The sequence below is a fragment of the Onychomys torridus genome, chromosome 3 (genome assembly GCF_903995425.1).
Source record: "Onychomys torridus chromosome 3, mOncTor1.1, whole genome shotgun sequence".
In the NCBI taxonomy this organism is placed as follows: Eukaryota; Metazoa; Chordata; class Mammalia; order Rodentia; family Cricetidae; genus Onychomys; species Onychomys torridus.
The window spans coordinates 29,701,661-29,712,216 of NC_050445.1; the positions used below are offsets into that span (position 1 = coordinate 29,701,661).

At 47.7% G+C, this 10,556-nt stretch overlaps 1 protein-coding gene across 1 annotated transcript in view; it reads left to right on the plus strand.

Annotated features, from left to right (window-relative positions):
* Positions 1–10,556, plus strand: part of Dennd11 (DENN domain containing 11) — a 37,152-nt gene extending 26,596 nt beyond the window's left edge. Inside the window, exons 5-9 of the mRNA XM_036181090.1 lie at positions 714–852; positions 2,100–2,231; positions 2,378–2,528; positions 3,506–3,574; positions 5,092–10,556. Of these exons, the coding sequence (XP_036036983.1) occupies positions 714–852; positions 2,100–2,231; positions 2,378–2,528; positions 3,506–3,574; positions 5,092–5,287 (687 nt within the window). The 3' untranslated portion in view covers positions 5,288–10,556. The remainder of the gene's footprint in view (positions 1–713; positions 853–2,099; positions 2,232–2,377; positions 2,529–3,505; positions 3,575–5,091) is intronic.

Consider the following 10,556-nt stretch of genomic DNA (forward strand, 5'->3'; position numbering starts at 1 on the left):
TTATGCTCTGAGACCCTAGCATAGTCCTTCCAGAAGGTAGCCCTGCAGGAGGGCGAAGCATTCAGAGGAAGCTGGTTACAGTTGGAGTATACCAGAGGTAGTCAGGAGACCCTTGGACCCTCCCTGCCTGTGACTACCACAGATACCCTGCTGTGCACAGTAGTCCCCAGGTCCCTGCGATTTCAGTCTGTTGGCTCATCATTTTATTATGTACGGTGCCCAGTGTTTTTGTGTTGAATGTTCTCATTGAGGCGTACTGTATCTTCAAGGGTAGTTTCTAAAAGTAAATACTTTAAAGACTCCCACCTTCGAAAGCCCTGTATAGGCACACACAAGCGAGGGGCCAGAAGAGAGCTTGGATCCCTTGGTTCTGGAGTTGCAGGTGTTTGTAGGATGCCTGTAATGTGTTGCTGTGATCTGAATGCCTGTTGTCAGGATTGTACATTAAGCGTGCTGAACCACTGAGCCATCTCTCCAGCTTTCAGACTGCTGAGATTTAAATCATGAAATTCAGCCGTTTCCTCTGCACTTCTCTTACATTCAAACTGCATTCTGTCAGGGGAGCTGGCGCATCAGAGAAATCAAACACAGGTACCATTTTGCGTGGAGGCAACTATCTCGTAATGCTTGATGTTACTTTGGAGTTTTCATGGAAGGCTGTTTCACAGTGACAAACTCTAACAAGCTGTCCACCCGCCCTTGTGTGTTTCCAGATCACACACCCAGCTGGCTGCATGTCTCAGTTTATTAAGTTCTTTGGAGAACAAATCCTCATTCTTTGGAAGTTTGCCTTACTCCGAAAGCGCATTCTGATATTTTCTCCCCCACCTGTGGGCGTCGTGTGCTACAGAGGTAACTAGGAGCCCAAGTGAGGGAGGGGCTCTGCCTAAATGCCCAGTACATACGCTCTACTCCTTCGGTTGTTACCCAAGTTAGGAAGGGTTTGGGCCATATCAGTGGGATCAAGGTTTCTGGTTAAATTTGTAGTTTAGAATGTGGAGTCTAGAGGCAGTGAAGACAGATGGGGTGTCACCTTTGTATCTTGGGGAGAGATGAGGGTCTGGGCTAAACCAGAGATGAGGTAAACTGGATCAGATTGACCAGAATATGCAGTAGAGTTGAGAAAGAGTCTAGGATGACAAGGATGATGAGGCTACCAAAATGGGGGGGGGGCAAGGACTGGTGGGGAGTTAACTTGGGTATGTACTGCTTGAAACATTTCCAGGGAGGTGTACAGCAGGCACTTGTGTGATTGGGTCAGGACCTGTGGGGAATAGTTGGGCTTGGGAAGAAGGTTTGAGAGTGACGTAAAGCCTATCCAGTAACCTTGGGATGGATGGCATCTCCTGGAGAGTGGGGAATGAAGGTGTCAGTTATAAGAGGTTGGCAAATAGTGGTGTAAGAAAGTGAAGGAGATGAGGGAGAGAGGAGGACCAGAGGACGGGAGGTTCCAGCAGGCCAGGACATTGAGGAAGGGCAAGGTCAATAGAACCAAAGTCTAAGTCAGGCCATTGAGAGAAATTCAGATGGTAAATTGCTGGTGAGACCTTCAGGATATCAAGTTCTGCAGTGGGTCCCTCAAAGACTTTCCAAGACCACCTGGTTATAGGATAGGTAGCCCCAACAAAGCCCTCCCCGGCTTCTGAGACAACTTCCCATTGCCCTAGCAAAACACTTGAGGCTGGGAATTCTTAAGGTGGACTTATAGTTCTGAAAGTCCAAGAGAAGGATGCTGGCATCTGGTCATCCTCTGAAGGTCCCGTGGTGGAGGAGATCACATATGAAAGAGGAGCATGGGACATTTTTAACATGCTTTAGAGATATCTGACTCGGTATCTCCAGACTACACTAAACATTTTATGGGGGTGGCACCTCTATGACATAATTCCACCTTAAAGATCCTGCATCTCTCAGTACTACTGCACACTAGGGACCAGGCCTCAGTGTGGGGTTCAGCAAGAACAACAAAATGTAGCAGCTTCCATGTAGGTCAACTGTTTGGTGGCACTGACCTGCTTGGTCTTGGGTGGATGGAGGAGAGGGAACAGGGGGGGAAATTTCTCACGTCTGCTGTTCCTCCCCCCACCTCCCCCTTGCAGTGTACTGCTGCTGTTGTCTGGCCAATGTCTCACTGCCTGGCATTGGGGGCACCATCCCCGAGTCGAAGCCTTTCTTCTATGTGAACGTGGCTGACATTGAGAGCCTGGAAGTCGAGGTGTCCTATGTAGCCTGTGAGTATGGGGCCCACCCCTCCTCTCCCTGTGTCCAAACCCTTTCCTCTCAGAAACAGGCTCTTGGACTCTTGGTCCTGTAGTAGGGTTGGGGCGGCTTTCTTTGTGGCCCCTTGGGGTTACCTCATTAATCCTGGGCTCCACAGGCACCACGGAGAAGATATTTGAGGAGAAACGGGAGCTATACGATGTTTATGTGGATAACCAGAATGTAAAGACACACCATGACCACCTGCAGCCCCTGCTGAAGATCAACAGCGCAGACCGGGAGAAGTACCGCCGGCTCAATGAACAGAGGTGAGACGGCTGGACCTCCGCATCCACGCATGTGTGCCAGTGAGTGCAGCCCGGCTGGTCCTCCATATCCACGCCATGTGTGCCAGTGAGTACAGCCCGGCTGGTCCTCCATATCCACGCCATGTGTGCCAGTGAGTGCAGCCCGGCTGGTCCTCCATATCCACGCCATGTGTGCCAGTGAGTGCAGCCCGGCTGGTCCTCCATATCCACGCCATGTGTGCCAGTGAGTGCAGCCTGGCTGGTCCTCCATATCCACGCCATGTGTGCTAGTGAGGGCAGGCCTGGCCAGTGCTGTGCTATGAGGACCAGGGACTTGGAGGGCAGTCAGGAGGATGCAGGATGGCTCTGTGAAATCTAGGAAAAGCCTACTCTGCCACTCCTTTCCTTGAGCGTTCCTAAAAGCAGGGGGTGGGGAGCAGGGCCTGGAAGTCAAGGGGAGTTCTGTACATTAGGAGGTTGACATCTCCGTATACTGCCCTCACTGCAGGGTAGCAGACATATAGGGGTGGTTTCTATTGGCTTGAGAATCTGAAACTCTGTGAAGCAACAGTTACAGTGCTAGTTTTCAGAAACACCCCAAAAGACCTTGTTTAGATTTGCCCATATATGTTTGGAATAGCCATTTATTGAGTATCTACATAGTCAGGACCCATTAGGAAACTGGTGCATGCACACTGTCTGGTGGAACTCTGAATTCTTTGTTTATCCTAGGAGAGAAAGTTAGCCTATAATCCCCATTCAGTGTACAGTCAGACAAGACAGCAACTTGACTAAGGTGGGGTACTATTGGCAAAACAGGCCATAGATCCTGGGTTTGAGCCCAAGCCTTGCTCATTCTTTTCCCAGTCTCTGGCTTGGCACCGACTCTGCCTGGTGGGGCTTCCTGAGAGATGGACATTGTTGATGCTTGGTTGCTGCCAGTCATGTAGTTGGATGCAGTAGCCACTAGAGTCTGATCATGTTCTCCCTTCTCACAGGCAGATGCTCTTATACTCCCAGGAAGTTGAGGGAGACTACAACCCTTGTGAAGAAGACCTCTTTGTGCTGTGAGTTGGCCTGGGCAGCAGCTGTGGGGCTCTGGGAATCCTTTCAGTGCTAACTTCTATGGACAGACACCTTGCTTCCCTCCCATGCAACCCACTGCCGCTGAGGATGCCCTTTATTCTCAGGGCTCTCTGTGCTCTAGGCCCTGAGAGGTAGCCCTGCAAACCCATAAGGGTGAACCCAGAGTGGCTGAAGAGACAGGGGCAGGTCCTAGAGAAAATGTAGATCCTGAACATGCATCTTGTTGAACATTTGCATCCAGGATGTCACCACATAGCTGTCCATCTCTCCACCCTCTCACTTGTCTCCTCCGAAAGGACCAGTTCCTTGTGCCGAGTATTATGAGATCGTGTGGACATTCAACCCTTGAATCGAGGGTAATCTCTTTCCTCCAGATCTGGTAACCATGGAAAGGGCTGGCTCCTTTCAACACCCGTTGCATTCAGGCAACCACAGGAAGTCCTGTTTCAGAATTAGAGCCGAATTGTAATTGAAGTAGAAACAAATCTCCCTGGAAGCCCTAACTCTGATGGAGGCATCCTCACATAGGTTTATCTTGTTTTGGAGTCCACTTTCTAATGCACGCACACTGTGTGTATGGGCAGACACAGTCTTGTCAAGGTGTGACAAAGAAGTCATTTTGTTGTCTGTGGAAAGCGCCGAACCCCAGAACAGCATGGCTGAATTAATGCCTTTCTAAACACAGCTCATTTACTCATTCAGCATGGCTGTAAAGCTGTGACTTTGAAATCCTGTTTTAATGTATCCTCTTCCTCCAAGGAGAGTGGACCCCCCCCCCCACACACACACCCCTGAGTGCTGTGAGCTGTGCCATTCTCAGTGAGTGCACCTGTCTCCCCTTTTCACAGCACGGGCTTCAGAACTGCCCTGTTCCTGCGCCTGCTCCTCTGAGCTCCCCTTTTCTGTGTACAGCATCCGTGACCTAGGGCTGCAAGGCCAGCGCAGAGCCCTGGGCTCTCCAGCCAGGCTTGTTGGCTACCAACCGCAGTGGGTCCAGTCAGGGCTTTGAAGAATGTGCATTTCAGTCTCTTGCTTGAAGTCTTGGTCCAGAACTGCATTATCATGTTCTTCCCTGATGATTACACAGATGGAGAGAAGGTGTCTATGGAGGCTCTCCGGGAGGCTGTGTTTAAAACAGGGAAACAGTCCCCTTGGGATGGATGGGTTGGTGGATTCTGAAGGTTGGTGCTGGCCCTGGAGCTTACAAGCAAGTTCGTTTGACATTTGAGTCTCTTTTTAGGGCTGACTACCTTCTTGGAATAATAGGTTTAAACAGCCATCATCCATACAGATTTCTCTATCCGGCGATTCTTACCTATGGATTCTTACCTATGGTTTCCTTGCTGATATTCAGTCTAATAACAAGTTAACTTTCACCCCCTTTAAAAATTGGTAGACTTAGTTCGGAAGGCTTACAAAGTTTGGGCTCCGCATGTTTGGGCTATCTGGTTGACCTTTTTGCTTTGTCTTCTCTCCCTTTCCTGTCTTGGAAATGCAGGTTTTTCCTAGAGCAAAATAACCGGATTTTTCAGACTCTACTGGAGGTGTCTGCCAGTCAAGACAAAACTCTCACAGCAGAGCATGCCCGAGGCATGGGACTGGACCCCCAGGGAGACAGGAGCTTTCTCATGGACCTGCTGGAGGCCTATGGCATCGATGTCATGTTGGTCATTGACAACCCCTGTTGTCCCTAAGAAGAGTGACAGGACTGGTGGAGAGACGCTCGTGTGGGGTGACAAGAGCCTGGAGTGCACCCCAGGCCCTCAGCGGCTTCAGGTTTAAGTTGATACAAAGGACTGTTTATACTTTCCAACACATGTAATGTTTGCCATTTCCTCTCTCCCCGTCAGCCCTGGGCTGAGGTGAGGCCACCTGGGTTTTGTAGCTTTTGGTGGGACACAGGAATCTACTGTCTCCACTACTGCTCTGGGTTTGGTCTTAGGCGTTCTGCCAGTCAGAGTGAGTCAAACTCCGGGATGAACGGTTGAGAAGATCTGTATGTCTTCGTCCTTTGTTGCATACAAGAGTAAGATAACCACGCATCCTAGTGTGGCCTTAGATGTTCATCGGCCTAAAACCAGAAACTAATCAGATGACCTTTCACCGTCACCAAGTGCTAGGGGTCAGGTTAGGATGACTCTAGGTTGACTGGAGTAGGGGCCACAGAGAAGGAAAACGGTGTCTCTAACAGAATGGCAGGGCAAGTGGAAAATCAGAATGAGTCCTTGAGGTCCTTCCTAAAGTAAGGGAATGGTGACTGAGCAATATAACATCCCCCCACCCCCACCCCCGCATTCCAGTCCCCTTGGGATGGATGGGTTAGTGGATTCTGAAGGTTGGTGCTGGCCCTGGAGCTTACAGGTAAATTTGTTTCACATTTGAGTCTCTTTTGAAGGTTGAACATCTTCTTGGAATAACAGGTTTAAACAGGCAAGGGAAGAAATCTCATGTTTCTCTGAGAGCTCTCTGAAGGGATTGTTCACAGTCCTGAAGCAGATACTTCTAGTGAATTCTGAAATGTAGCCAGGGTCCGAGCTGGTTGACTTAGAGGTTGGAATATGGTGTGAACAGGTCTTTAACCAGTTTCAAACTCCCACAAACTTACCTTTAGCAGAGACAACATTCCTTAGGCTAAGCAATTGGATCCATAGACTTAACAGATTTGACAGGGAAAATATAACAGTGCCTCCCCTGCCAAGAAATTGCAGACTAACAACCATGCCCACTTCCTCTGGTCTAGGACAGAGCCTGCAGTCAGTCGCCTTGTTCTTTGGGGCTGGGTCACTTGTGACTGCTAGGTTACTAGAGGAGACATTAGATGAGAGGGCAGTTGTTAACTATACTCAGAAAACCAGTTCTAACGCTAGTCTCCTTAAAGATTTTGACTGAGATTTTATATTTTCAGTAATGATTTCTCCTCCTATGCTCTTCCTGCCTGCCTTCGTAATATGTGAATAGCTAGCTAGTCATCAAACATCCAAAGAGCAGCCAGGCTGATCTCCACAGCAGAGAGAACTTCGGATGGAGGGGCTTGTGCCTCTTACCTCAATTCTAGGTTCTAGAGGCTCACTGCTTAACTCGAGTATTTTCACTGTAGTTTCCCTGATAAAAAATTCAAGAGTGAAGGGATTTGCACGTGCAGATGCAAATCCACACTGATGAGTCTTTTCTGTAAATATGTAAGTTAGTTTAGGCATTGACATAAACTGTTTAGCTAATAGATTTTTCTCCTCTGCAATGTGGGTTTAGCCATCATTTCAGTAACATGTTTACAAAAACACAGCTGTGCTCAGTGGCTGAAGTTTCGCCTGCTTCTTCCTTATGGCTGTCTTCTCCTCTTGCCCCAGGGCTGACTGAACAGGGTCTATCTGATGCTGATGAAACAACACTTCTTCTAATGATCTCTAAGAGCTCCAAGTTGGGGGTAGCTAGCCAGAGATAGGAAGAGCCCATTTCTGAGAACCTCCCTAGGGCCTTCTGCTTGCCAACACTGTTTCCTGTGCTGATGTAAAGATAGCGAGGATGAGAAAGGCTGGCTTTTGTTAAGTTGGGCCTTGTGGGCCCTTTGTAACTAAGCTGCTGTTTTCCTGGTCTCTTTGTGCCCCACCCACCCATGTAGAGGGCCAGTGTATGGGTGGCCCCAGAGGGAATACAACCCAGAGACAATGTCATGTCTTAGGACGTAGGTTCTGGGCTTAGCTGACCCCTGAGCAGAACTTCTTATTCAACATCTCCTTCAGTCCTTTCCTACCCTGCCAGCATCCTCCTGGGGCCCGAACCTGGCACAGGCCTCTGTGTGGCCAAACAGCACGTTTGTTAGCACCTCTGCAGCCTTGGCCTCCATTGATCAGCTTCAGGGAATATTTTAGAAACGAAGCCCTGTCTGTGTTGGTGTGAAGTCTAACGTCATAGCAGACTGCTCCGAGTGTCAGTGAGAAGATGCAAGCCTGCCTCCTGTGCTGCAAGTCCCTCTAAAGGGAAGACGTCTGTAGACAATACAGGAACCCCTCCACAGTGATGACAGAAGCCAGGAGCCACAGGATTGGCTTTTTGTCACTCTTTTGAAAGACTTTCTGAAAAACCACCTGGTTTTATTTGGAAGAAGTTAGTTCACATCAGTAACGACTTTCTAGGTCTGACCGTCAACAGAGTCAGGCATGTTTTATTACCACTGGCCTCTAGGGAACAGGGTTAAAAACTCAGATGTGGGTCCTGCCTCTCTGCTGGTGGCCCTCATCAGATCCCTGAATAGGCTGGCACAGCCCTTCTGGGGAACACTAAATCCCATCTCTGTACCATGGTTGGACCGTGTGCCAACCCAGAAGCACTTGCTGACTTACACTGCTGGCTACTCAGTTGTTTTTAAGTTAGAAGAAATTCCAAATGACAACAATCCTCAGGGGGCCCGAAATTGGGGTTTGGTATTTGTGGACATTCATATTAAGTATAAGATACTAAGTATAACAAAGGCCTCTTAAAGTGGATGTTTTCAATTAGCTTTGGCTTTGAACATGAAGCCTTCCCTGTGCTGGGCCCACATCCAGGCCAGTGTTAGTGTCCTACCTGGGGCCCATATGGTCCCTCCAGTTAGGAGGAGTACAGTGTGGACAGGAGGCATTTGCCTCCCACACCTCCCACCCACCCTGGCTATGGGAGAGAAGCTGGAACTTAAAACTGTACCTTACCTGGTTGGAAACAGCCACAGGAAACCACAGGGAAGGCAAGAGTGACACTCAGATACAGCAATGCCAAGTGCTTCATGGGAAAGCTCACTTACATAATTATCTAACATATTTTAGCTAGAAGATAAAAGTAAATTAAATCATAGCTAATTGCTGTCTTCCTTTGGGGGGTTAGGGGGATGAACTTGCTCTATCTAGAGGCACTGAAAGCCTACCAGTGCAGTGAGAAGGTAAAAATGAACTCAGCCTTCCACTGGGACTTCCAGGAGACTTTTCAAGGGTGGTAGCCAATTAGCCTTCTGGTGGCAAACACTATCCTCGTAGGGATTCAGGAACTCAGGAACTGTCCTTCTCTTAAACTGCACAAGGAGTTTAAGAGAGTGGATTGAGGCGCCCTCTCCAGGTCCAGTGTGATGGACCTTGCAGTGGTAAAGGAGGGATACAGGGTGTGAATGAGTAGAACTATAGGGTGATGCCGAGTTTCACGGTGAACTTGACTTACCATGAGAAGAGTCTGAAAACTGACAAGAACATCTGTAGGAAGACCACCAGGCCCTCCAGGGGCTGCTGTCTTCCCGTTAGACCGCCAGGCTAGCCGGCTGTGATTCAGAGAGCAGTCCAGCCCCCCCCCCCCCCATAGCTAATAGTTCCACCCCATGGTGAGGATCCTGTAAGGCCCATGGGCTTACCTCAGCAGGCCCAGACTTAGCCCTTCTCATGAAAATCTTTTTCTAATTCAGGTAGCGGGAAGGAAGGAGCTGAGGACTCCTTTATACCCAAGTCCTGGGTTCTGACTAGTCCACTTTATTGCTAATATACCTCTGTTCCCAGGAGCTACTGGAGTACTGAGTGTTGTAGGGAAAATACTGTGAATTAAGGTAATGTCTTTCCTATGAGAAACGGAAGTTTATTTTTATACCAATGTTACTGAGTGGTGAATTGAGTTCTGAAGTGTTGAAATGGAAAGGAATTGCAAAGTTATAATCTAAGACGGAATGGGCAGCTTTATAATTTGATAGCAGCTGAGGCCCTTAGAGGTGTCCCTGTCCATGACAGTGTATTGAAGCCTGAGCACAGACTCTGATGTATTTCTTCAGCAGCACTAGTTGGCCTGGGAGGGATGAGATGGGCACCAACCCTGGCTAAAGCTCCAGGACAGAGGTGGTAAATGCCATCTTTCAATGGTCAAGGGAGAGGGTGGAAACGGGAGGTGGCTTTCTACCTGGCACTTTAATTCACTGTAGCCGCTGGAAGTCGGGTGATGTTTAAATTTAGAAAAGGAGTAGGGAACTTTCTGGTGCTATAGAGAAATGAAGATGGGAGACATGAAACCCTGCTTTCGTCTTTTTAGAACTTAGTCTAGAATTTCAACATGGCCCCGGCTCTTAGAACCATGTTGACTTAACTTCTGAAAGGTTTACAGCAGAGGGTTTATTACATTTGCAACAGGTGCCTGCCTCGTCTACTGTGAGTTTACTTTGCTTCCTAATGATGCTGGGGCTTATGGGGAAAGAATAGGGTTTTATAAATTGTGCACAGATGGAACTTCAAAGTGAAAAGCCCACACAGAGCAAATATATTTAACTGACATTGTATCTGGGTAAATTAAGCAAAGATACATAAAAGTTTTAGGAAAACGAACTTTGTGTTTGCTGTGCCCACATCAGCCATCAGAAATGGGGGTTCTGGGCTCCTGAACTGCCAGCAGGAGTGGCTTCTGGGATTTGAGATGGAGGTAGACAAAAACAACTTCCTTGATTTGTCCAAAACTTGCTGGTTAAATTTTTGTATAAGTCTGGAATATAATCCTTTCCTGAAAATGAAATAGTTGTAACCAAGGAAATCTGTTTTCCTAGTTGTTGTTTTCTTTTCTTTTTAAAACGTAAGTGTCCCTGTTGCCTTAAATGTAAAAACCTATTTTGAGTAATAACCCCAGCCTAAGAGTTATAGCAATAAGAGACCCTAATCTATTTTTGTTTCAAGTCTTTACCTCATACGACAAAGTCAGAAGGATATTTGGTAAGTTTTGCTCTGGGTACTACCGCAGAGCGATGTATCCTCTCTCTGTCTCCAATTGTGTATTTACAGACCTGAAGAAAGCTGGACTTAACCCTGAGGCTAAGTGTAAATGTTTCTTGAATTGATTCTTTCTGTGGTACAAGTGACACCTGTGTATATCATATCTGTATATATCTGAACCAAGTTACGTGCAGAGGTTGATAATAACTATATTTACAAAAAAGCCCCAATTTTTACAATTAAAGTTCACATTTTAACATGA